Source organism: Callorhinchus milii, unplaced genomic scaffold (genome assembly GCF_018977255.1).
Source record: "Callorhinchus milii isolate IMCB2004 unplaced genomic scaffold, IMCB_Cmil_1.0 Scaffold54, whole genome shotgun sequence".
Taxonomy (NCBI): Eukaryota; Metazoa; Chordata; class Chondrichthyes; order Chimaeriformes; family Callorhinchidae; genus Callorhinchus; species Callorhinchus milii.
This window is the reverse complement of record NW_024704795.1, coordinates 121,147-148,413: the sequence shown is the minus strand read 5'-3', so window position 1 is coordinate 148,413 and position 27,267 is coordinate 121,147. Positions and strand designations below refer to the sequence as shown.

The window sequence follows — 27,267 nt, the reverse complement described above, 5'->3', positions numbered from 1 at the left end:
CCACATCCCCCGCCCCAACCATCGGTGGCCGGGCCTTCAGCCTCTCAGCCCCAAGGCTCTGGAACTCCATCCCCCAGTGCCTTTGTCTTGCTTCCTCCCTTTCCTCCTTCAAGGCCGGTCTCAAGACCTTTCTCTTTGACTGTGCCTTTAGCTCCCCTCTCGACTCTACCGCCTCCTCGCTCCCTCCTTCCCTCCCCTCACCCTGACCATTTCCCCCCAATGCTCGGGTCCTGACCCAACTGTACAGCGCTTTGGGACGTCCTCCAGACGTGAAAGGCGCTCTATAAATAAAATCTTGTTGTTATTGTTGAAGTAAGGGGTATTGTGGAGGAAAGCAGACTTGATAAAATCCCAGTTGGAAAGTTTAATTGTATCATCCTAGTGAAACCCTCCTCTGTACTCTTTCCATCTGTGCAATACCCTTTTTATAATGTGGAGACCAGAACTGGACAAAACCTCCAAATATAGTGCAAACAAAGTTTTGTACAAATTCAACATGGCCTCACTTCTCTGCTTTGTCCCTCTGGGTATAAAAAGTCCCAAATTTTATTGGCCTTATCTTTGCCTTTTCTACCCCTGTAGCTACTTTCAGTGATTTGTGGATCTGAATCCTAAGATCTCTTTGCTCCTCTGCTCTCAGGTTCCTTCCATCTAAACCAGGAAGGTCCAGCCTTTTGGCTGCCCTGGGCCGCATTCCCTATTAAGAAAGGTACATGGACCTCATCCAGCGTGGGCTAGCTGGCGGCCCGCGGGCCACATCTGGCCTGAGACTATTTCCAACATTCCAACCCACTCCCCCGCTGGTGAACATCCCAAGGCAGCGGTTGAGAGAGGGGGGGGGAGCCCAGAGGTGGGGGGGGGGGGGAGCCCAGAGGGGGGGAGCCCAGAGTGGGGGGGAGCCAGAGGGGGGGGGGAGCCCCCGGAAATCGACTAACAACTGGGTTCCTACTTTACTGCTGGGTAAACAGAAGCGTGCGGAGTAAGGAAATCTGCCCAAGATTTCGCCCAGCCGGGAATCAATCGCAGGTCTCTCACTTGCGAGGCGAGTTCTCTAACCTTGTTGAGGGCTGGCCTATGGAAATCAGACTGGAGGGGCTGGAGTAGTGAGTGGAGGGAGATGTATGAGTGAAGTTTGGTGGGAACAGCACATTCCAGGACTTTAGAGATGGACAAATCAGGTGAAAGCCAATTCAACATGTTTATTTTACAAGAAGGTGCTATGTAAGTACTCGCTGTGGAGACTTTCATTGTCAAGTACTCACACATGTATGTCACTGTTTCTGCAGAGCTTCACATAACACCAATGTCACCAGAAGCACCTCTAAGGTGGGAGAAAAAGCCAGTGAGTTTGTCGTGAAGGTAAGTGAAAGTTCCTTCAATAATTCAATAAAACAAATTGAAAACCCGACATTGAGCAGAAAGAGAAAATTAAAGCAACAATTGTCAGTGAATCTTCATGGTGTCCCGAGCTCTGGGGTAAATCTAAAGTTTGTGGCTATTGAAAGTTGTGTCAAATAGGTGTTTCATGTGGTTTCTTGCGTCTTGTCTTCTTAGTAACCTACTTGCTTGAGGGTTGGAACTGAGAGTGAAAAGTTCTGAATTTGAACCCAGATGGGTCCTCTCACTCTTCAATCTTGGATAATAAAATGAGTTTTATGAATCCAACAAGAGAGGGAGGAGAGGTAAAAGGGAATAAACCTTGTGGATAATTGAACTGATTGTGAGGAGTTTACAGGGAGCTCCACAATAATCCAAGAAATTGTTGATGGATGGCAATCCCAGGAATCCTGGGATGGAATCCTGATCCCAAATGATAATAGTGCTTCCCAAATCCTGGGATTTATAGAGATCTATATTAGAAAAAACAGCAGCAAAGTCACTTTCTGTTTGCCATTACATTTTGTTTGTCTCTCTCGCGCTCTCTCTCTCTTGTCTGCCATCCACAACTACTGTACCGCCCCACACACACAAATGTCTCAGTAGTTTCTTTCTGTTGATTTTATGTTCATCTATTTCACTGTCTGTTTCATTTCTCACTTTCTGTCAATCTCCTGTCTGTCTCTCTCTCTCTGTAATTGATGTTCCTTCTCCCTCACTTATGTGTACCAATGACCCTCGTTCAGTTTCTTTGTAAATGTGCATCTATCTCTATCGCGTATGGATCTAGCTCTTCCCCCTTCATTTGTGCCATTAACTGTCTTTCAGTCCTTCTGGTTTATATCCCTCTCTCTCTCAGTATAATAATAATAATCCTTGCATTTGATATAGCGCTTTTCATGTTGGGAAGACGTCCCAAAGCGCTTCACAGAACACACTGTAAAGTGAATTAACTGTATATTGGTGGGCGAATGCGGCAGCCAATTGCGCACAGCAATGTCCCACAAACAGTCGTAGATTGAAAATGACCATTTTATTATTGTTTTGAGTTTTTGGAGGAATTATTATTAGGAGTATCTGGATGTGCCACTTTTTCTCTCTTGTCAATAAATCTGTCCATCATTAAGCCCCCCCTCTCCCTGTCTCAGTCGGTGTCTTGTTGTCAGGCCACTGTGCTGAAGTCGAGGGAAGTGAGTCAGTGACTGGCTGGGTGACATGTCGCTGCGCAGGGCAGTCAGAGTCAGTGTTCTTAGCTGAAGCGAGATTTAGCATCTTGGGATCCCAGGGTTTGGGGCAATAAAATCCCGACATCTTGGGATTCAGAAAAAGTACCAGGATTGCAATCCCTATTGATGGGTGACCAGCAGGATATTTTGTGTAACCTCGAGAACTACCAAGGAATCTCAGTAATTTCCGTGGCTGTTCAAATCGTCACAGTCTGTACTTCAGATACATGGAGACCTGAGTTTGGTCAGAAACAAAAAGGTTGGATTCTGTTTTCATGAGGAATGTGTGAAACATTGTGGCTTTGAGTGAGATTGTGGAATGTCATAAAGCATTGGCACATGTAAGAGAGGGAGAAAGAACGTCAATTACAGAGAGAGAGAGACAGACAGGAGATTGACAAAAACCCAGCTACATTGTGATCATCATTTCCATCGGTTAAAAAAGCATCCGGGATACACGGCTTTATAAATAGGGGCATACAATATAACAGTCAAGAAGTTATGAAGAGCCTTTATATAAACCACTGGTTAGGCCTCAGCTAGAGACTGTGTTCAGTTCTGGGCCCCACACGTTAGGAAGGATGCCAAGGCATTGGAGACGGTGCAAAGGAGTTGACCAGAATGGTACCAGGAATGAGGGACTTCAGTTATCAGGAGAGGCTCGAGAAGCTTGGATTATTCTCTTTGGAGCAGAGAAGGTTAAGAGGAGACTTGATAGAAGTTTTCAAAATGACGAGGGGATTCGATCGCGTGAACAAGAAGAAACTATTCCCACTGGTGGGTGGGTCGGTAACCCGAGGACACCCGAGTTAAAATAGTTGTTAAAAGAAACAGAGGGGAGGTGAGGAGAAATATTTTCACACAACCAGTTGTTGGGATCTGGAATCATTGCCTGAAAGGCTGGTGGAAGCTGATTCAATAACAACTTTTAAGAGAGAAGCAGATAATTAGTTAGGGAGGACAAGTTTGCAGAGCTATGGGGAGAGAGCAGGGGAGTGGGGTTGAATTGGAAGCTCTTTTCAAAGAGCTGACACAGAAACAATGGACTGAATAGCCTCCTTCTGTGCTGTATGATTCTATGAAGTCTTTAGGTTTCTCACAACATTACACAAATGGCTGGGCAGCCAAGCCCTGGGGGGATGACTGAAAGCACAGTCGAAGAGGTACGTTCTTGAGGTAGGGTGGAGGGAGGCAGGAGTGAGTTGGAGGGACTCTGGGATGGAGTTCCAAAGCTCAGCCACCAGTGGTGGAGTGGAAAAGGTGGGGAACATGAAGCTGAGCAGAGGGAGCAGCCAAGTGGTAAAGGGTTGTAGGAGACTGTCAACCTCGTCCCCTTCCTTGGGTTATAAGTTCGATGTTGAACAACAGATGTACTCAAAACATAGAGTATAGGAATCAAAGTTTATTACAAAGTATAGGTGATAGTCTACACAATTGTAAGGGTAACATCAGGATTCTCTGACTGTTCTGCTCCCACCATTCTAGAAAACGCCCTCCTGTACACGACACTAATTTACTAGAAAAACCTGAGAACCTAATGATCTCATCCCTTTAAGTTATGGAAGTTACTGTTGTCAATGTCTAGACTTTTTGCCATGGACATCTTTATCTCTCCTTTGAGCTTTGTTGTCAAGGATGTTAGTTTCTTTACTACAACAACAAATTAAATTTGTATAGCGCCTTTCACATCAGGAGGACATCCCTACATTTGATGTTAGCTTCTCGACCTTCACACTTTATGAAGTACTGTAGCTCAGTGGTTAGAGCACTCGCTTTGCAAGTGAGAGACCTGAGTTCAATTCCAGGCAGAGGGCGAAACCTTGGGCAAGTTTCCTTACTCCACACAGAGCCTAACAATAATCCCTCCAAAACCAAAACAATAATAAATTGGTCATTTTCAATCTACGACTGTTTATGGGACATTCCTGTGCGCAATTGGCTGCCGCGTTCGCCCACAAATATACAGTCAATTCACTTTACAGTGTGTTCTGTGAAGCGCTTTGGGACGTCCTCCCAACGTGAAAAGCGCTATATCAAATGCAAGGGTTATTATTATTATTACACATTCCTGTGGCAACAGATTCCTGCTGGTCACTAGAATGGTTCAATAATAGTAACATTATTAAATGTTCCCCACCCTTTCTGCTCCACCATTGGTGTGACCACTGTGTGGTCCTCTGGTTTTCTGTGTCTGTTACTGTGGTTAACTGTTGCAGTGCAGATGTGAGGCTATTATTACAATTATCTGTTTTGTATTCTCCAAGTTCAGCAATTCTTATTGCAAAAAAATTAATCAATTAAAAATAATCGTTGATATTATCTGACAAAAACCAGAAAAAGCAAGGAAGAAGGGGAGCTCCAGGGTGGCAGCCAGGTGCTGGGATCACACACCACACTCTCCCTTCTGCGTCAGAAGTTTGTGGGTGAACTCACATAGTCGATGCAGACTCTGCAATGAAGTGCTGGGAGGATGTTTGCTTGTTGGAAGTGGATGTTAAAGTTCAAAAAAGAGAAAGGAGTTTCTCTCTCTCTCCCAGGGTCCTGGCAAGCAATCCCCCAAATAAAACTGCTCATTCAATTCATGACTGTTTGTGGGTTGTTGCTGTAGGCAAATTTAGTTGCTGTGTTCACCAGACAGAGAATAGAGATGCTTGCTTTTTAGACAGCAATGCTGCATATACTTGTTAGTACTCGTTTCAAGGTTGGCATTTGCCGACTCTTAGATTGTTACACTGTTAATATCCCATTAACTTTCTGACAGGTGAAAGGCCAAGTTCGAAATGATTATCATCAGCTAAGAAAAATGTTTGAAGAGTGGTTGAAAACTGAAAATCGAAAGCTGATGAGATTTTTATCTGGCAACATTTCCCAGAGCACTAAAGAGATCAAAAGCAAAAAGCAAGGTCTGAAGGTAATTTGTCACACATCTAATGGAAAGTACGTTATTCAGCTGGTAATTCCAGCATTTTAAGTGTGGCTGAGGTATGAAATCTGTTGTTACTAGCATTGTAGGAATGAGAGTAACTTCTTTCTACTCATAAAGCAAGCATGCATCACTCAACCCCCTGTGTCTCTCCCATCACAGACACGCACACCTACCCACTCACAAACACACGTTTTACCCATTTTGCCTCTGCTAAACACCTCCAATCCTACATTATTCTGTCTAAATATTTAACGAAAAATAGTAATGGTAACCAGGCATCTTACAATCAGTGACTGCGGGCGTGAGTGGGTGTGCGCGGTGACTGCGGGCGCGGTGACTGCGGGCGCGGTGTGAAGTCGTTGATGTCTCTGAAACAATTGTGACATTTTTACAGAGTCTGCGATCTCGTGTCACTCAGGGTCAGAAGCTGTTTGAGCAGCTCATTGACGTGGCGCCAGTGTTTTCCAACACTGAGGATAAGCAGCTGGAGGATCTGCGGTACCGGTGGATGTTGTATAAATCCAAACTGTCCACAGCTGAAGCTTTCACGGTAAGCATTGCATTCAGTCTCATCTGCAACACAGAGGCTTCCCCATATCCTTCAGTCTGTGGTTGTAATGGGATTGCCTTCAGGAAAAGGGAGTTAGTTATGTTTTAGAAATTAATATAGAAGATTTTTAAAAGAATATAATAATCCTTGCCTTTGATCCAGCACCTTTCACATCGGCAGGAATTCACTTTACAAGATTTGCTGAAAAGTGCAGTGACTATTTTTGTAGGTGAAAGTAAGAGTATCTTATTTTGCCTACAAAGCATACAGTGAGTAAATCCTGTGAAGCGTTTGGGATGTCCTCCTGACCTCTCAAATGCAATGATTATTGTTATTTGTTGAGGGGGAGGGTTTGGCCAACCAGCTGTTTGACACGACACTTGCAGAAACTTATCACCTTATGATGCAAGTTTCCCCTGTGAGGGAATGGAATGTGGACACTCCCTGGAGGGGTGCCCTCTGCTTACCTGATTCTGGAGAGTATTAGGTGTAGGTTAGCGACCACCAAGGTTGAGAGTCCCCAGAGTGTGTGTTGAGGTATTTATAAAGCAAAACAGCTTGCCTGTCAAATACTGTCTTTGAAGCTTTCCGCTGCTTGTTCAGCTGGGATTGCCCCTAACTTTATAGCATTAATTTTCAGGGTTAACAGGATCTGAATTGGAAGAATCTCTGCCCCCAGTGACCATATACCCTCTGTGTCCTGGTGATGAGCCAGGCTGGCCTTGTCTGTCATCAACTGTGCTTGGGATTATTACAACCTGGCTCAGGAAGTGATTACTTCGCTCACCGTTGATGAATGATTCCATTGCCCAGCGATCACCTTAGACACCTAGCTTAACTCCTCCACTAGTTGGGGATAATCTCTGATATTCATGATTGTTGTGTAAATTAAAATATTCCACATAACCAGGAATGGGGAACCTTAGCCATGAGGACAGGCTGGAGAAGTTAGGACTTTTCCCATTAGAGCAGAGAAGGTTATGCGGGGACCTGATAGAGGTCTTCAAGATCATGAAAAGTTTCGACAGGCGAGATAAGGAAAAGTTGTTTCTGCTGGTAGGTGTGTCTGTGACCCGTGGTCACAGTCTTAAGATATTTACCAAAAGAAGCAGAGGGGAGGTTAGAAGAAATGTTTTCACTCAGCGAGTTGTTGGAATTTGGAATGATCTGCCTGAAAGGGCAGTGAAGTCCGATTCGATAACAGCTTTTAAGAGAGAACTGGACAGGTATCTGGGGAAGACCAGTTTGCAGGGTTATGGGGAGAAAGCTGGTGATTGGGGTTAGTGAAAGTGACGCTCTGTCAAACAGTCGCACAGACTCGATGGGCCGAATGGCCTCCTTCTGTGCCGTAACATTCTATGAATCTATGAAAATAACATAAACCAGGCACTGTTCTCAATACTGATAACTTGTTATTACAGATCTCTGGTGGCCAAACTGAAGTAACTGGATTCAGAAAGGTAGTAACGTCAATTCTGATTATGTTTTTGCTTATTCCTTCTCCTCCATCTTAGGTTTGAGGCCTTGAGTCAACATATCCATAGAGAGACAGTTGGGATGTGGAACGTTCTACCAAGTAACATGGTAGACGGACTCCATTGTGGTTCCAAGAGGAAAGTAGACAGTGAAAGTTAGAGGCTTGAATGAGATTGATGCAGATTCAATGGGCAAAATGGAATCCAGCTATATATATATTGTGTCAATAAAACTCTTTCTAATTGTTAGTGTCTTCTCCAGCTAACAGTCCCAGATTGTGTCTTTCCTGATTGTCACAGTCTCCTGTGCTGTCAACCTTCTAGGTCACCAAACCATCTTTCTCCCAGCATATATTGTTTCCTTGTAGCTTTACATTAACTTTCCGATTCTGTTTGGTTAACTTTACTGTCTTCTTCTTACCCACTAAGAAAATACATTCTATCATTTAACGGCAGGGTTAAACATTCCCCTATTGTGTAGGTCTACCTGGGCATTGGCTAAATCTCCAATGTGTGACATTACTCTTTGTTTATTGATTGTTGTAAATTATAGTAAGTTGTTAAAACAATTCTAAATTGTTTTTCCTCTTTTATATCGTCTCAACAGTTTGCACCGATTAATTTCCCTTCTCTGGCACACATTTCCTTACAAACAGATACAACCACCTGCCAAAAGTGGTCATGTCACCTTCCCCCAACATGATTGTTATATCCCAACCTGTCCTGGCATATCACTTCAGAATATACCAACTGTGAATCTACAGTTTTTAAAAACCTGTGCCTACAACAAGTGAGGCTGAGCACCTGCAATAAGCGAAACAACCGCAACAGTCAGTGCAATTCTATGGCTCCTTCGTGCATGGTAGCATCTCCCAGCGTTAAACTGCAGCCCTTGCCTCGAAACTGTTCGATTCCTCTCTGCCTGGCTCAGCACCAAGCTCTGAGATGCTGTCCTGCTATATAAATGGAAGTTATTGCTGTATACCTACAGTACAGGTTTTTATTTAATTACAAAGAAAGGTATAGTTTTGTGCAATTGCCTTTTGAAATTTTGAAATGCTTAACTTAAGTAACATTTATTCCTGTGAATCAGTTTTATTATTGAAGCCAATAAGCTTTCATGGTTTCTTTACCTTCTGTGTTCTGATGTTTTTTGCAGAAATCTTCTGGAGGAATGTGTCGCTACCTGTACCGAGCATGTTGTGCCGCACTCCCTCTCCAGCTCTTCCTGCTCTTCTTACTGCTTCTGGCTTTCTTGCTGCCGCTCATACAGGAACAAGACAGCTGCAGCTTAGTCAATAACTTTGCTCGCTCCTTCTACCTGATGCTGAGGTATCAAGGTCCACCTCCAACTTAGCTCAGCTTCCCAAAGACTGCTCTTTCACAGCTGATCTAGTCACTCGGTGCAATGCACAGGATCCCAAGTCGTACAACGTGGACCATTTTTTTTTGCATTTAGGATATTGGCAACAGTATCAGGGATTTCAGTCACAACTCAGGAACAGCCTGAAGCACAAAATCACCGCCAACACCAACATTCCTTCAGATTGCTGGAAAGTTTTTAAAATTGCCTTTTCAGAGCATTTCTTTAACTTCACTGTTCAGCCAACAGAGAGAATTTTAACTAATTAGAGTCTTCAAATTGTTCAAAAAAATTCAAATGTTTCATCTATTTTCAGGCTGTGATGTCTCAATGTCTGTCCGGAGGCCATGGAAATCAGTGGGTTTATACAATTAATTTGAAGTGCAGTTTTTCTGCACTAATAACTTCATACCAGAGGGTGAATATGTCACAGCCATTCTAAATTTACTTTAATCTGGAAATAAATGATATTATTTGAAGAGTTGGATCAGTGTTCCAATACAGGAATACTAATGTCACTTCTAATGCAGGAATAATTCATCAAACTTTACAGATTCTCTTTACTCATTATCTATAGGTTTTTGAATAGCAAAGGGATACTGGAGTGCTGGAATATTACATTAGGCACATGGCTTGCAGGAGGTCCTAGTATCTGCTATACACTGAGCGTGCCTCATACCTGTGTTGGTTGGGTGTCAAATAACTAACTCGTGACTATGGAAGGTAAGTAAGCAGGTCTGCTTGCAGCTGAACTGTCTGCCAATAGATTGTCAGAATCGAGTCAGTCCTCTGTGGAAGTCTCAGTAGTCCGGTTCCTGAGACACATGGATCTGCATTACTCCAGGGCACTACTGATGACAGATCAGCCAGCCTGTCTTGCCAATAGGACTTGGAAGGGCAGGTAGTCACTGAGAGCAGAGATTCTTCCCCCTTAGCTCCTATTAACTCTGCAAAGCCAAAGACTTAATGGGTCAGGAGTTTCTAGCTGGACTAGCAGTGGGTAAGCTGGCCAGACAGTGTTCTCAATGGCAAGCTATATAGATTTAGCTGGTTAGACTCCAGCAGTTACCCCAACACACACTCTGGACTCATAAGTCTGCCAACTTATGCTTAATACATTCTGGAATTATGTAAGCAGCCCCCCCCCCCCGAACCGAGTGTGAAATCCATTTGTATGTGAAACTGTCTGATTTAGATACTCGTGAACAGGATCATCCAATTGGCGGCTCATGGGCCACATCAGGCCCAGTGGGTGATTTCATCCATTCCGCCTTCCTGTGCCCACCCCCCCCCACACACACACAAAGAAAAGTCCTCTCATGGCAATGGTAGGAGCCAACGGTTGGGAGGACACAGCGAGTAAGGAGTAAGGGGGGGAGAGTGATTAAGGGAGAATGGGATAGATAGAGCATGCTCTGGAGATGGAGAGATTGAGATATGGGAAGAGAGAGTGAGAGAGACAGAGTGTGGGAGAGCGCATGCGAGAGAGTAATTCGGAGGAGTGGAGGGGAGTGATTGATCACCCTAGTCCTTGCTAGGCTCCACTGGCTCCCAATCACCGAACAGATCGATTACAAGATCCTCTCACTGGTCTTCAAATCCCTTCATGCCCTCGCACCTCCCTCCCTCCCTCTCTTTCCAGCAAACATCAGCTTGCTTCATGTCCTTTCCCACCCCATATGCCCCACCATCACCATGTTGCTCCCACTGTCTGGAGCTCCATCCTGGAGTTCCTCCAACTTGCTCCCTTCTATTTCAAGCCATGTCAAGACCTAACTCTTTGGCTGCGCTTTGTCATCTTTTCCCCCCACCACCCTCGGCTTAGCTCCCACCCCCAGCTCAGGTGTCAGCATTAGGGTCGAGCACTTTGAGATGTCCTTCCAACGTGATAAAGGAGCTGTGTAAATGTTATGTTTCTGGAGGGGAAACAAAAAATATTGATTATACTGCTCGCGGGCATTTCTCAAAGAGGGAACCCCGCCCCCGGCAGCACCTGCTGATCAACCAAAATTGTCTCCAGTGCTATTTATGTTGAATAAGTTTATAAACACTGGAGGACTCGATACGAAACCCTGCACAATCCCTCAGCAGACTATCTCCTCGCATCAATATTAAAAATAATACAGCAAAATGGAAAGGATTATATTAGTTGCAGGATCTTTTTCGACTCATGGCTGCCTCTGCTTCCTGTTGCTCAGCCAGTTTGCTCCCCACTGAGTGGCTGCAGTGTTCCTGTTCCTACATTGTTCAGGAAACACCGTGTGGAACCTTCTCAAAAGTGTTTTGAAAATCAAGGTAGATAATGGCTATTGGGAACTTATCCTTCATTGGCTTAATCATCTTGAAGAAACTCACTGTGTTTGTTGGGACGATATTTTGCTACAGAAAATTATTGTTGAGCAGCTGAGAGATGAAGTTCCTCAGTGGCTTCTCCTTATGTTTCTCTCAGAAGTTCAGAATGAGGTTCCTATTTAGGTGCAAATTGTTTTTTTTAACATCATGTTTACATCGTGAATTTGGTTTAATGTTTATTTATTGACCATCTCTGAATGGGTGAGGTTCATGGTCACCAATATAACATTGCTACAACCTAATGGCATGTAAGGGTTGTGCTACATTGGATATATAGTTTGAGGTTCTTAAAATGAAGGATAGTTGTGAACACAACTTATCAAGGTTCACTGCATTTACTCACACTTCTCTTTAACCTATTCCTGTGTAACACAAAGTGGCATTCTTGAGCTGAGCTATGAAGATGATGAGAGGTGAATTATTCATGAAAATAATGTAATTCGAATAATCAATGTATATGCAGTATTTTATATTTAAACATTTTTATTCTTAAAGTAAAACTCAGAGCTTCAGACATTATGTTCACATAAAACATTTATGTGTTAAAGCATTTTCTACAGAAATTAATTAAAAATATATAAGGACATATTTAATAACAAATGTCTAGTATTTATTTTCCTTTGACTTGAGAAGTGAGCAGTGTGCGCCTATCCTGAGAAAATTGGTACAGATGAGTTTTGCTTCTGACAGCCCAGTGCGATCTCTTTTGGCCACAGGGTGGGACCCACAAAAGCTTGTGAAAATGACACAATTAGGGTTGAGGGGCATGAGGGAGGCTCTACCACTCAGGGGATTGGGTTAGGGTTTGTGAATTAGGGTTAAGGAGACTTGGTCTACACCAAATAGGGTTTAGGGTTAGGGCAGGATGGGGTGGGGGGGGAGTGGGAGTAAGGGTTAGGGGTGGTTAGGCTTTAGGGTTAGGATTGTAAGAACTGAGCCAGCTCTCTGTGATGATCTCTAGTCTGGTGCCTGAGCCAGGCAGGTCCACAGTACCCCAGCACAGTATTTGGCTCATCGGCAGGACTTGGAAGTGTCACCCAGACATTGGGGGCAGGGAATCCTCCCACTCAGCTCCTGTTAACCCAACTGACCTCTCACCCCAACACTCTCTACTCTCCCCCCACCCACCGGACGCTTTTCCCCAACACGCCACGCATCCTCCCCCGCCCCCATCTCTCACTCACTTTTCCACGTCTCTCTCAAGTACAGTATAAATTTACTGTTTGCATAGAGCGTCACCGTCACCCTATGGCCATCATGTGGTAATAGGAAAGGTAAAGACTCCAGCAAACAGCCACTGAGCAAGCGAGCGATTTTATTTGGAGGATTTATTGGCCAGGTCACGGGGAGAGAAAAACTTTTTTTTATCAGCGAGGTGAGAGATCTTTAATGTGCACCTGAACAGGCAGATGAGCTCAGTTTCACATGGAGTCCTATAACTCAGTGGTTAGAGCACTCGCCTCACAAACGAGAGGACCCGGGTTTGATTCCCAGGCAGGGCGAAACCTTAGGCAAGTTTCCCTACTCCACACACACCTGTTTACCTGCAGAAATCCAGTTGTTAGTCGATTGGGTTTTCCCAGGTAATAATTGCTTAAAATAATAATAACAATAATAATAATTTGGTCACTCAATCCATGACTGTTTGTGGGACAATGCTATGCGCAATTGGCTGCTGCGTTTTGCCCATAAAATATACAGTCACTACACTTTACAGTATATTCTGTGAAGTTCTTGAAGACGTCTAGAAAATGTGATAAGGTGCTATATCAAATGCAAGGATTATTATCAAAGTCTCATCCAAAAGGCTTCTCTTACAACGCTCTCCCGATAGCATCGCCTGGAGCATCAGCTTAGACTGTGACTCCAAATCCCACCCTGGGTCTCAAACCCACAACCTTCAGACTCAGAGGCCAGATTGCCTTGGATAGTCACCAAAGGTGGGGGAGGTTCCTATGTTGGAGGATTGTTATAATTTAAAAATCTACCTTTCTCTCTCCAACCCTCTCACTATCCCCAACACCAGAGTGGTTTTAGCAACTGTTTATTTGGGGGGTTGTCTCATCTGTCCTTCAGATAAGACATTAAAACCAAGGTTCTGTCTGCCTGTTCAGGTGGACATTAAAGGTCCCATGGCGCTATTCGAAAAGAGAAGGGAGTTTCTCTCTGCTGGTGTCCTGGCCAACAACCTCGGTCTCACTTGCGAGGCGGGTTCTCTGACCACTGAGCTACAGGACTACAGGATGTCTGAAATCCAAACACAGAGGAACCAAATTCTATTTACTCTGGAGGTTGAGATAAGAAATTGTTAGTAACAGAGGTTAGAGTTAGGTCCTGCCAATTAGTGTTAGGGTGATTAGGGCGAGAAGTAGGTTTTAAGTTTGGGTTAGTGTTGATTTAAGGGCTTTTGGGTAGGTGGAGGTTAAGGTCAGGCCTGCTATTTGTGCAACTGGCCATACTGTTCAAAATAAATTAGGTGTGGGGATAGAAGGTAAAGAATGAGGATATGTGAATAGTGACAGATGTTTTGCAGCAAGGCTAAACATTGATGCTTTATTCGCTATGAAAACTAATGGTTTGGCTGGAATGAGCCACTCAAAACACAAAATACTGCAGATGCTGGAAATCTGAAAACAAAAACAGAAGTCACTGGGAACTCAGCATCTATGGACAAAGTAAAGGGATCTGCTTCAGCTCCACGACCTCTGCATTCCCACTTTTCCCAGTCCTCTGCATTCCCACTTTTTCTTGTATTTGAGGAAGCCTTTTCTTTTACTTTGATACCTCATTGGTCAATGGGGTCTTGGATGGTGAGCGTTTTGCTGGAGAGGGAGCGGATGTTTTGTAGGCTGATGCGGAGGGCACTGTTGGTGGGGGAATGTGGGGGGCGAGGAGTGGGGAGGACTGACAGGGAGGGGCGGATGCAGATGAGGGAGGAGAGGTTGGCTCCATGATCAGGGACAGGTGGGCCTTGCTGCGAGAATAGAGGATAGGGCAGTCAGAGTGGCTGCTGTTAACAGCCAGTGGCGTCTGCCATGTGGGCCCAACGGAGGATTCGCAGGCTGGAGCAGAGGGCGGCTGTGGGACAGTTGAGCAGTGATAGGAGATGGGGAAGGTGGTGGAAGAGGAGGAACAAGTGGGTGCAATGGAGCGTAGAGGACAGGGGTGGGAGTACTTTGGGGAAGCAGCTCAGGTTGGTGGCAACCAAAATGCACACACTGAGAGTTAGCGGCTGGTGAGGGACAGCACGGGGGGAGGGGGGACCGGGGGGGAGAGGGTGGTGGTGTGGGGGCCGGGGAGACGGGAAGGGGAACGGGGTGGTGGGCTGGGGGGGAGGGTGGTGGGCTGGGGGACGGGTGGAGGGTGGTGGGGGGCGATGGGGCTAGGGTGATGGGCCGGGGGAGGGTGGTGGGGGAATGAGGATGGGGGGGAATGTGGGGGGGGTGGTGGATAATGTTGTAGACCCAGTGAGTCCAGGCTCAGAAACTCAAAGGTGATGTCACGTTTCTTCAGCCGATCTCTGATTGGCTGTTGACCACCAGGAGAGCCAGCGATGGCCTTGGACTGGGAGGCCTCAAGCCCAAGAGCCCCCCCCCCCCCCCCACCCCGGCTCCACACCAATCAAACTCTCACTCACCTGGTTTTCAAAAAGGTTTTTTTCCCCCTGTTTTTGCAATCCACGTTTGGTCACATCATCACGATGCCATCCTCCACACTCCATCCCGCTGCTCGCTCCTGTAATAGCCGCTACATCATACCCTTTAAGCTGAATTTGTGCTTCTAACTCACTTGTTTTATTTCTTTTGCTCCATTCATTTGTGTAAATAACTACTATCCCCCTACCCACCTGCCCGTACCCTCCATTCCTCTGGCTCCGGTCTGCTACACCTCCCCCGCCCCAACCGCCCTACCATTGGTGGCCGGGCCTTCAGCCCCGAGGCTCTGGAACTCTATCCCCCAGTGCATTCGCCGCTTCCTCCCTTTCCTCCTTCAAGGCCGGTCTCAAGACCTTTCTCTTTGACCTTCAGCCTTCACCTCCCCTCTCAACTCTCTACCCCCTCCTCGCTCCCTCCCTCCGCCTGACCATTTCCCCCCAATGCTCGGGGCCTGACCCAACTGTACAGCACCTTGGGACGACCTCCTGACGCGAAAGGCGCTCTATAAATGGAATCTTGTTGTTGTTGTAACGCTCATGTGGGTAATCCCCAACATGTCTATATGCCCTGATGGTGTTCTTCTCACACTGCTTGACTTGATTCATTCACCCTTTTGTGATAACCTTATTTCTTCCTGTAGTATTATGTTATTTGTTTGTATTCTGGCCAGTGCTCTCATCCTCTCCTTACCTTATGATTGAGTTGTTTCCACCCGACCCTCCCCCAACCACTACCCTCCCCCCCTTAATGGTTTAAAGCTTTTTTACAGTCCTATTTATTTATCCTTTCCGCTAGAACCTTGGTCCCAGCCCTGCTCAGGTGCAGCCCATCCCAGCCTCAAAGTGCTTCACAGAATGTACTGTAAAGTGTAGTTACTGTGTATTTTGTGGGCGAAATGCGCAGCCAATTGGCATAGCAATGACACGTCTCATCAGCCATGATCTTATAGAATGGTGGAACAGGCTTGAGCGGCTGAAGGGTCCCATGTTCCAATCTGCATTTCATTGAAATTGACTAAAACGCCTTTTATACCCAGGTCTTTGAGGTGAAGACTGTAATTCAGAGGTGAATTTGGGATCTTCATCCAACCATAGTTTAGGACTATAATAATCCCTGCATTTGATTTGATATAGCGCCTTTATTTTGTGGGTGAAACGTGGCAGCCAATTGCGCACAGCAGCGTCCTACAAACAGTCATGAATTGAGTGACCAAGTTATTATTATTAGTATTTATTTATTTTGAACAGATCCCCAGAAAAGCGATCTGCCAATTAACTAACAAGCGGATTGCTACTTACTGCGAGGTAAACAGAGGCGTGTGTATGTTGTAAGGAAACTTGCCTAAGGTTTTGCCCTGACCTACCCGGGAATCGAACCCGGATTGTCTTGTTTGCGAGGTGAGTGTTCCAAACACTACAGGACTCCATGATTTAGGACTAGTTTGTCCAATCAAAGCATAGGTACATTCTGTCACTAATGTCCTAACCCTAAAGAAATTCAGCTTTTGTGTCTTGTTCTTGGACAAAGCCATTAAAAAAGCAAATAGCCCAGAGTGTGTATTGGGGTAACTGCTGGAGTCTAACCAGCTAAACCCACACAGCTTGGCCATCGATATCACCGTCTGGCAAACAAAGTGAGAGAACGAGCAAGGAAAGCAGGGAGGGAGGGAGGAAGGATCACAGGAAGTCCTTGGCGAGTGCGTCCCCGAAGCTGGGGGCTGACATGAGGATGGAGATGGTCGACAGGATGTTAAAGATGGAGAAACCCACGAGACACATTCTGTCCATCACAGCGGCCGCGAACCTCCATTCCTCCCTCTCCTCCTCCTCCTTCTCTCGTTCCCTCTCTCGCTCCGTCAGGTACTCCACCTCCTGCAGCAGGCGTGTGAGCTCGGGCCCCCCGGTGACCCCCTGGGTGGGGTCAGGCCCCAGAAAACCCTCCCCTGAGATCCCCGGGTACCCCTCGCTTGCTGAGCTCCTGCGGCGCTGACAGGGCGGATGATGGGAGACGAGGTCCTCTCTCGGGCCCCCAGGCTTCTTCATCCGTAAACACCAAGCTCCCCAGGTCAACAACAAGACACGGGTCTGCAGGAAAGAGAGAGAAAAGGGGGTGGGGGGGGAGAGAGAGAAAGAGGGGGAGAGAGAGGGAAAGAGAGGGGGGCGCAGAGTGGCAAAGTGAGATGGGGAGAGGGAGGGGTAATGAGAAAGGGAGGTGGAGAGAGAGATTGGGAGAGCGAGGTGGGAGAGAAAGGGAGAGAATGTGGGTGGGGGGAGAGAGAGGGGAAGTGAAGGAGGAGAGAGCGATGGAAGAGAGAGAGCGGGGGAAGAGAGAGAGGAGGGGAAAAGAGAGAGGGAGAGGAGGGAAGAGAGAGGGGTTAAGAGAGGGGAGGAGAGAGAGGGGGAGGGAAGAGTGAGGGGGAGAGGGAAGAGAAAAAGGGAGCGAGAGGGGGAGCGAGAGGGGGGAGACAGAGGGGGGGGAGAGGGGAGAGATATAGGGGGGGAAGGGGGCAGGGAGAGAGAGGGGTAAAGAGGGAGGGGCAGAGAGAAAGGGAGGGGGGACAAGAGAGAGCAGGGAGAGAGGGGGGAAAGAGATGGTGAGAGAGAGGGGGGGTGGGGTGAGCGGGAGAGATAGTGGGGAGGGAGAGGGGGCAAAGGAGAGGGAGGTAAAGAGAGAGGGGGGGGAGAGCGGGGGGAGAAAGAGAGAGTGAGCGTGAGGGGGAGAGAGAAAGGGGGAGGGGGGAAGAGTGCAAGCGGGGAAAGAGTTAGGGGGAGAGGGGAGAGAGCGAGGGTGGGAGAGAGGAGGGAGAGAGAAGGTGAAAGAGAAGCGAAAGAGAGAGAGGGATAAGAAAGAGAGGGTGGCAGAGAGATGGGAAAGGGAATGAGAGCGGGAGAGGGGAGAGAGTGAGGGGAGAGGGAGAATGGGGAGAGGGAGGGGAAATGAGAGAGGGAGGTGGAGGGAAAGAGTGGGGAGAGAGAGGGAGAGAGAGAAGGGGAAAAAGAGGTGGGGGAAGAGAGAAAGGGAGAGAGGGGGGAGAGGGAGGTGGAGGGGAAGGGAGAGAATGGGGAAGAGAGAGGAGGGAAAGAGAGTGATAAGAGTGAGGGAGAGGGGGAAGAGGGAGCGGGGAGAGAGACAGTAAGACAGAGAGGGAAGGAGAGAGAGGTGGGGAGAGAGAGGGAGAGAAAAGGGGGAAAGAGAGAGGGGGGTGAGAGAAAGAGGGGGAGAGAGAGATGTGGGGGAGAGAGAGGGGGAGAGAGAGATGTGGGGGAGAGAGAGAGGGAGGTGGAGGGGAAAAGAAAGAGAGGGGGGGGAGAGAGAGGGAGGTGGAGGAGAAGGGGGTGGGGGACAGGGAGAGAGAAGGGGTGAGAGAGAGGGGAGGAGGAGAGGGGGAAAGAGAGAGACAGATTATAATAAACTAATCCTTGCATGAAAGAGGGAGAGAGAGAGAGAGACAGAGAGGGGGGGAGAGGGAGTGGGAGAGTGCAAGAAAGGGAGGGAGTGAAGTAAAGGGGGGAGAGAGGAAAGAGGGAAAGAGAATGAGACAGAGGAGCGGGAGAGAGATGGGGGAAAAGAGAGAGAGGGAGTGAGGGGGGAGGGAGCGAGTTAGAGAGAGGGGGAGAGAGGGAGTGAGAGAGAGGGGGAGAGACAGTGAATCAGTCAGACATCAGTCAGTCATCAGTGTGAAAGAGTGAGACAGAGGAGGGAACAAAATAGAGAAGGGGGGAGAGACAGGAAGAATGTGTGTGAGAGATTGTGTGAAACACAGTGAGAGGGAGGGAGAGAGAGGTGGGGTGGGGCATAAAGAGAACGGAGGCATAGAGAGATGAGGGGGAGTGAGAGTGTATGAGAGCGCGTAAGAGAGACAGACAGTGTGTGAGAGAGATTGTGTGAAAGAGAGGCGGACAGAGAGCGGATGAAGGGGGAGGGAGAGGAAGAGAGAGAGTTGTAAGAGAATGCGTGGCCTCTTACCCAGTGATCTGACACATATGGAAACCCATCCCCGTTGCTTAAGAGTCTCCAATACCACCTGAGAATTCCCCACATCCCACCTACACCTGGAAACCTCAGAGATAGGTTATTGGAATTGAATGCCCTGGAGGGACGCCCCCTGTTTACCTAATTCCAGAGAGTATTAGGTGCAGGTTGGGTGAGAGCCAAGGCTTGGGGGGAGCCCAAAGTTTGCGTTGGGGTAACTGCTGGAGTCTAACCAGCTAAACCCACACAAAGCTTGGCCATCGATATCACTGCCTGGCAGCTTTCCTGCTGCTTGTTCAGCTAGAACCCCCCTCCCCATTAGTTGGGGCTTTGGCTGTAGGGTTAACAGGAGCTGAGGGGGAGGATTCCCTGCCCCCAGTTGGCCCTTCCAACTGCCGATTAGCCAGGCTGGGCTGTGCTGTGGTCAGCCGTGAGTTCTCTGGGACCCTAGAGGCTGCCTCGTTATTCAGTTGCCAAACATGTCGCCTTGGAATTACATTTCAGTTTACACAGTGGCTTTCACCCCCAGAGATGTCTTACCCATTTGGGTATTTTGCCCCCGGTCGGGTTGTGATGATGATATTGTAAAACGACGACAGTTGCGATGACAGTCATACCCACAATGATCATGGTGCTGGCGAAATACTGTCCTACAAAAGAACACACAGCGGACAGTAAATACCAATAATAATAATCATCCTTGATATCACACAACACCTCATCACGTCTTTGTGACGCTTCAAAGCGCTTCACAGAATATACTGTAACGTGAATTCACTGCAAAGTATAGTCACTGTGTGTTTATAATAATGTTGTTGAGATGTTTCTAAGCGCCTCTCAGGATGTGTAGTGTAGTGATTGTGTGATTTTTGGGCGAAACACGGCAGCTATTGGCGCACCAAAACATCCCACACACTGACGTGGATTATTCCCGGGCAATTTAGGCAAGTTTCCTTACTCCCCAATCATCTGTTTACCCAGCAGTAAGTAGGAACCAGCTTGTTAGTCGATTGGCTGATTGATTTCCAGGGTTAATAATTCCTTTGCAAAAAAAATAATTTGGTCGCTCAATCCGTGACCATGGCTTTTTGTGGGACACTGCTGTGCACAATGGGTTGCTGAGTTCCGTTCACAAAATACAGTCACTACACTTTACAGTATATCTTGTGAAACACTTTGAGACATCTCAAAGACGTGATAAGGTGCTGTGTAAGTGGTGAAGTGTTGTGAGATATCTCTATTCAATGTAAATGATAATAATAATCCTTGCATTTGATATAGCGCCCTATTTACTTCACAGAATATACTGTTAAGTGAATCGACTGTAAATTTTGTGGGCGAAATGTGGCAGCCAATTGCACACAACAGGGTCCCACAAACAGTCCTGGATTGAGTGAACAAATTATTATTATTATTATTATCATTTTTGAAGGGATTATTGCCTCCGGAAAGTGATCCACTGCCTGAAAGGGTCGGTGGAAACAGATTCAATAACAACTTTGAGACAGGAACTGGACAGGTTCTTGAAGAGGAAGAAAATTGCAGGGATATGGGGAAAGAGCGGGGGAGTGGGACTGTTTGGGGAGCTAATCGAAAGAGCAGGCACAGGCACGATGGGCCGAATGACCACCTTCTGGCTGTAATATTCTATAGGATTATTATTGTTATAATAGGGTATATTTACCAATTATAACAATAATAATCTGTAAAGTGTAGTGTCTGTGTATTTTGTGGGTGAAATGAGGCAGCCAATTACACACAGCAGTGTCCCACAAACAGTCATGGGTTGAGTGACCAAATTATTGTTTCTATTTATTTTGAAAAGATTATTAGCCCCGGAAAAGCGATCTGGCAAACGACTAACAAGCAGGTTCCTACTTACTGCTGGTAAACAGAGGCGTGTGTGTGTGTGTGTGTGTGTGTGGAGTAAGGAAACTTGACCAACCTTTCGCCCTGCCCGGGAATTTAACCCGGATCCGCTTACTTGTGAGTTGAGCGCACTGACCACTGAGCTCCAGGACTCCAGGTTAGGGGTAACAGGAGGGGCTAATAGGGAGGGAGGGTTATACTTACCTATCAGGGGGATGGAGTCTGATGTTGCAGGCATGATCTCTGCCACCAGTAACATGAAAACCGTGAGAGACAGGAGAACGGTGATACCTGTGTATACAAACACACGTACACACACACAATATAAACACATACAGACACGCACACACACTGTGGTGAAGTGGGACACTGAGCGAGGGAGAAGAGACAAGAGGAGGGAAGATATAAAATGTGCGGTCAATATAGACAAAGACACAGGAAGCTAGCCAGGGCGGTGTGACGGGTGGAATAATAATAATAATCCTTGCATTCGATACAGCGCCTAACCACATCTTCTAGGCGTCTCAAAGCGCTTCACAGGCTATACTGTAAAGTGAATTTAGTGTGAATTTTGTGGGCGAAATGCGGCAGCCAATTGCGCACAGCAGTGAGGGTTCCACAAATAGTCATGGATTGCGTGATCAATTATTGTTATTATTCAAAAAAATATACATTTAAAAACATTGTTGAAAACATGTGTAGCTCAGTGGTTAGAGCACTCGCTTTGCAAGTGAGAGACCTGAGTTCAATTCCAGGCAGAGGGCGAAACCTTGGGCAAGTTTCCTTACTCCACACAGAGCCTAATAATAATCCCTCCAAAACCAAAAACAATAATAAATTGGTCATTTTCAATCTACGACTGTTTGTGGGACATTGCTGTGCGCAATTGGCTGCCGCGTTCGCCCACAAATATACAGTCAATTCACTTTACAGTGTGTTCTGTGAAGCGCTTTGGGACGTCCTCCCGACGTGAAAAGCACTATATCAAATGCAAGGATTATTATTATTATTATTTACTGTTAGGTAAACAGAGGCGTGCATGTGTGCAGTAGAAACACTTCTCGCAACACTTCACTTACATTAAAGGCGCTGTGTAAAGTTAAGTGATGAAATGCTGTGAGGCATCTCTCTGGTCAATGTAAATGTTTGTGGAGCCCTGTAGCTCAGTGGTTAGAGCGCTCGTCTCACAAGAGAGAGACCTGAGTTTGATTGCTGGGCCGGGTGAAAGTCTTAGGCAAGTTTCCTTATTCTACACACACGCCTTTGTTTACCTCACAGTAAGTAGGAACCTGGTTATTAGTCGATTGGCAGATCACTTTCCGGGCATAAAAAAGGGGGTGTAGTGGAGGAGAGCATGAGGGTGGGGGTGTGAGGGAGAGGTGGGGTGTGTGACGTGAGGGATGAGGGAAGTGGGGGAGAGACTGACCAAGGGAGATCTTTTCTCCCGAGTCCGCGGGCAGGAGGAACACGAGGAGGGTCATGGAGGATAGCAGGACGCAGGGAACCAACAGGTTGAGAGCATAGTACAGCGTCCGTCTGCGAATTGTCACATAGAACGTCACGTCAGGGAAAGGTTCCGGACAACACTCATAAAACACCTCATGCCTCTGTCCTGGGACTCCTATATATATATATAGAGAGAGAGAGAGACACAGAGTGAGGGAGAGAGAGAGTGAGAGACAGAGACAGAGAGAGAGACTCAGAGAGTGAGAGAGAGACAGCGAGAGAGAGTGAGGGAGACACACTGACACACACAGAGCGAGAGACACCTTCAAAGACCTCCATGATCTTGCTCCTCCCTTCCTCCTGTTCGCTCCCTCCGCTCAGCGTGCTCCGACCTACTTCACGTCCCTGCCTCGCCTGCCCCACGGTTGGTGGGCGGGCCTTCTGCAACTCTGCCGCCACCCTCTGGAACTCCAACCCACATTCCCTCCACCTTGCCCCCTCCCTCGCCACCTTCAAGACCTGTCTCAAGACCCTCCTCTTCGACCATGCTTTCAATCTTCCTGCTCCCCCCCCCACCCCATCCTCCACCTTCCCCGATCCCAAACCCCAGCTTGGGTCCGAAACACTGAATCTCTAGTGCCTTGGGACATCCTCCAGATGTGAAAGGCGCTAAACACATGTCATTTTGTTGTTGCTGTATGTAGGTGGCAGAACAGGTTGATTGAGCTGTTAAAAAAGCATATGGGATCCTTGGCTTTATAATAGAGGAATAGAGTACAAAAGCAAGGAAGTTCTGCTAAGCTTTATAGGTCATTGGTTAGGCCTCAGCTGGAATATTGTGTCCAATTCTGGGCACTACACTTTAGGAAGGATATTAAGGCTTTGGAGAGGGTGCAGAGGAGATTTACCAGATTTGTACCAGGGATGAGGGACTTTAGATATGTGGAGAGACTAGAGAGGCTTGGATTGTTGTTCTTAGAGCAGAGAAGGTTAAGGTGAGATTTAATATAAGTCTTCAAAATTATTAGGGGGTTTGATAGAGTAAATAGAGAAAAACTGTTTCCATTGGCAGGTGGGTCAGTAACCAGGAGACATAGATTTAAGATAATTGGTAAAAGAACCAGGAGGGAGATGAGGAGAATTTATTTTATACAGAAAGTTGTTACAGTCTGGAATGCACTCCTGAAAGGCTGGTGGAACAGATTCAATAACAACTTTTAAAAGGGAATTCATTAGGTTCTTGAAGAGGAAGAACATTGCAGGGATATGGGGAAAAGCGGGGAAGGGGGACTGATTGGAAGCTCTTCCAAAGAGCAGGCACAATGGGCTGAATGGCCTCCTTCTGTGCTGTAATATTCTACGATTTTATGAGTGTGTGAGAGAGAGCGACAACAGAGTGAGTGCGTGACACACAGTGAGAGAGAGACTCAGAGAGAGTGACAGAGAAAGAGACAGAGAGAGTGAGAGTGTGACACAGAGACACATACACAGAATCATAGAACACCTTGTTTCTCTGACTCAGAGAGAATGTGAGCGAGAGAGGGTTAGACACATACAGTGACATAAAGAGGGAGTGTGGAAGAGAGACAGAGTGAGAGAGGGCGGGAGAGAGAGTGACACACAGAAAGAGAGACACACATACATAGAACACCTTGTTTCTCTGTGCTGGGAGTGAGAGAGAGAGTGAGACACAGAGAGAATGAATGACAGAGATAATAGGCATAGTGAGCGAGTGTGTTAGGGAGAATAAGTGTGTGCGAGGAGAGTGTGTGTGATGGTTGTTTTTTAGACTGGATATCTAAACAACAACACCACCACCTTGCTCTGTCCTGGAGTCTTACACATAGTGAGACCGAGAGAGAGCATGTGTATGTGTGAGAGAGAGAGAGAGAGAAAAACACTGAGAGAGTGACACAGAGAGGGGGCGGGGAGAGAGGCCAAGTATGAGAGAGTGTTAGAGAGAGGGGTAGGGAATAAGAGTGTGAATGTGTGTGAGAGAGCGAGAGAAAAATAGAGGGAGGTGGGGTGGTGGGGGAGAGAGAGAGAGTGAAAGAGAGATGGGGAGAGACACACATATAGACAGAGAGAATCACTCTCCCATGGCTCCCTCTCTCTCACATGCACCCGGCAGGTCCCACTCCCCCCTATCCCTCACTCTCTTACACTCTCATCTCACACACTCTCCCTCTCCTTTTACCCTCCCTCTCTCATCCAGCATGTCTCACACACTCTCTCTCACACACTCTCTCCACCCCCCCCCCCCCTTCTCTCACACACATACTCTCTCCCTCCCCTCCCTCTCAGATACTCTCTCTCTAACTTCACGCAGTATTTCTCTCTCCCTCACACTCCATCTCTCATCCAGAATGTCCCACTCCTCTGTCTCACACTCTCTATCCATCTCCCCCTCCGACTCCCTCTCTCTCAAGCACACTCTCTCCCTCTCTCAAACACTCTATTTCCTCTCTCTCTCTCTCATTCTCTCTCACACTCTCTCTCCCCTCTCTCTCACATTCTCTCTCTCACCCTCACCCCACCCCCCTCTCTCTCTCTCTCTCTCACACCGTCCCTCTCTCACCCATCAGGTCCCACTCCCCGTTGAACCTGGTTAAATGAGTCCCTCACACGCTCTCTCTTCGCCCCCGCCCGGGAATTGAACCCAGGTCCTCTCGCTTGCAAAGCGGGTGCTCTAACCACTGAGCAACAGGATACTCACCCAGAAGGTTCCACTTCCCTCTCTCTCACTCACTCTCTCTCTCTCTCTCCCCATCTCTTTCCCCCTCTCACTCTCTACCGCACACTCTCACAACCCTCTCTTACACACACGCTCTCCCTCTCACATACTCTCTTGCACACACACTCTCTCCCTCACACTCTTTTTCTCACATACTCCCTCTCTCTCACCCAGCAGGTCCCACTCCCCGTTTGGGATGAACCCAGATAAATCAGCGGGTGACATTCGCAGATCGAGGAGCCAGCCATCATAGGTCCAGGATCCGAACTTTAGCTCACATTCCTGTGTGTCAAAGGGAAACCACCTCACATCAACCTGGCACGAGCTTCGGAATATACCTGTGTGAGAGACAGAGAGTCTGTGGGTGAGAGAGAATGAGAGAGGGAATATGAGTTTGTGAGAGAGTGTGAGTGTGTGAATGTGAGAGAATGAGAGAATGTAAGAGTGGGTATGAGAGTGACTGTGTGTGAGTGTGAGAGACAGTGTGTTTGAGAGACAGTCTGCGAGAGTGCATAAGAGAAAGATCTTACCTGGAGGCATAAACGTACAGTAACCGGTGGAGTTAACGAGAACATGGGGTTTATATGTTGAGTCAAAGTCATCATCAGCGCTGTAACAGAATAGATTCCGTCACTCTCTCTCTTTTACGTTCTCTCTCTCCTGTCTCTCTCAATACCCCCACAGCCAGCCTGGTTCATCGTAGGGCAGACCAGTCACTGTGGGCAGGGAGTCATCCCACTCAGCTTCTGTTAACTCTGCAGCCAAAGTCGGGTAGGGTGGTCTTAGCTGGACAAGCCAAAGCTTGAAAACTTGCCAGACGTAGGAATATAGAAACATGGGAACAGGAGGAGGCCATTCAGCCCCTCAAGCCTGTTCCACCATTCTATAAGGTCATGGCTGATCTGTACCTCAACATGGCTGATCTGTACCTCAACATGGCTGATCTGTACCTTATTAGATAAACAGAGAAATGTGGAGTAAGGAAACTCGCCTAACGTTTTGCCCTAAACTGCCTGGAATCTAACCGTTTCCTCTCGCTTGTGAGCCGAGCGCTCTAACCCCTGAGTTACACAGCATCTCTTGTTCCTATCAACACCCCCATCACTCTGGTCCCTGGCTGTTGCTTATTCTGGAGTAGATGTTGCCTGTTCTAGAGTAGTTATTACATGTCCGAAACTCTGCCTGTCCAGCACCTTGGGACGTCCTCCCGACTTGAAAGGTGCTGTACAAGTGTAATTTTGTTGTTGTTGTTCTTTTTCTTCAGGAGATACTGTCTATTCTGGGGGAGACCCTGTCTGTTCTGAAGTAGATGCTGCCTGTTCTGGAGTAAACATCGGTTCTAGAGTAGATATTACATGTTCTTAGACAGACCATCCTCCAGGGTAGACTCTGCTTATTCCAGAGCAGATCTTATCTGTTCTAGAAAATATTACATGTCGGTGGTCTAAGGTAGATATTGTCTGCTCTTGAGTAGGCCGGGTCTGTTCTAGAGTAGATTTTGTCTGTTCTCAGGGTGAGGGGGGGCCACTATCTGTTCAGCAGAAGTTATTGCATGTTCTAGAGAAGCTGTTGCCTGTTCCAGAGGAGTCTGAGCTGCTCCCTGTCTGTTCTGTTGTGGAACCCTACCTGTTATAGAGCAGGATGTCAGGTGTCCAGACCTGATCCGCACGGAATCGCACGTTCTTGACCCCCGGAAACTCCGACTCATTCCAGCGCAGGTAGTGATCGAACCAGGTCTGCAACAGAGCAGTCTGGTCACACCAACTCCTGATAAACCACCCCCCTCTTCCCCTGTGGTAAAGCTCCTGAGCCAGGAGGGGCCGCAGTATTCCAGGGCCCTCACTGCTGATGACATCGGCAACTATTCCCACTGACGGGTGGGTCAGTAACCCGAGGACACCGAGTTAAAAGAAACAAGAGGGGAAGTGAGGAGAAATGTTTTCACACAAGGAGTTGTTTGGATCTTGAATCCATTGTGTGAAAGGCTGGTGGACGCCGATGGCCACTTTATGAGAGAAATCGATCATTATTTGGAGAGAACCAGTTTGCAGGGCGATGGGGAGAGAGCAGGGGACTGACTTGGGTGGCTCTTTTCAAACAGCCGGCAGACACAATGGGCCGAATGGCCTCCTTCTGTGCCGTACTATTCTATTCATTCTACGTGGCTCAAGGTTTCCAATTCTCCAGCTCCTTAGCAACATAACCTTCGGGAACATGGAGGCTGTCCGTGTGAGATTCATAGTAACAGAAGTCATGACAAGTTGGATACAGAAACACTAAGCTGTGGTTTGTCTGTGGACAATCTTATTCGGGCTCCCGCT

General features: G+C 47.2%; 2 protein-coding genes across 5 annotated transcripts in view; one reads left to right on the top strand and one right to left on the bottom strand.

The window, feature by feature from the left end:
* Nucleotides 1-9,734, top strand: part of LOC103189958 (spectrin repeat containing, nuclear envelope family member 3) — a 38,989-nt gene extending 29,255 nt beyond the window's left edge. For all 4 annotated transcript variants that reach the window (XM_007910538.2, XM_007910539.2, XM_007910540.2 and 1 more), the window contains exons 14-18: nucleotides 1,287-1,359; nucleotides 5,365-5,514; nucleotides 5,924-6,079; nucleotides 7,501-7,539; nucleotides 8,714-9,734. In XM_007910538.2, the coding sequence (XP_007908729.1) occupies nucleotides 1,287-1,359; nucleotides 5,365-5,514; nucleotides 5,924-6,079; nucleotides 7,501-7,539; nucleotides 8,714-8,911 (616 nt within the window). In that variant the 3' untranslated portion in view covers nucleotides 8,912-9,734. The remainder of the gene's footprint in view (nucleotides 1-1,286; nucleotides 1,360-5,364; nucleotides 5,515-5,923; nucleotides 6,080-7,500; nucleotides 7,540-8,713) is intronic.
* A 6,710-nt stretch (nucleotides 9,735-16,444) lies between these two features.
* On the bottom strand, nucleotides 16,445-27,186 carry LOC121851538 (neuronal acetylcholine receptor subunit alpha-7-like). The gene is made up of 8 exons (XM_042345478.1): nucleotides 27,151-27,186; nucleotides 26,573-26,682; nucleotides 25,477-25,556; nucleotides 25,117-25,284; nucleotides 22,193-22,387; nucleotides 20,971-21,057; nucleotides 19,438-19,547; nucleotides 16,445-17,009 (listed from the first exon to the last, which is right to left on the bottom strand). Exons 1-8 carry the CDS (start codon nucleotides 27,184-27,186, stop codon nucleotides 16,602-16,604), a joined length of 1,194 nt encoding a protein of 397 aa, XP_042201412.1. The 3' UTR covers nucleotides 16,445-16,601.
* Between the last annotated feature and the right edge of the window lie 81 nt (nucleotides 27,187-27,267).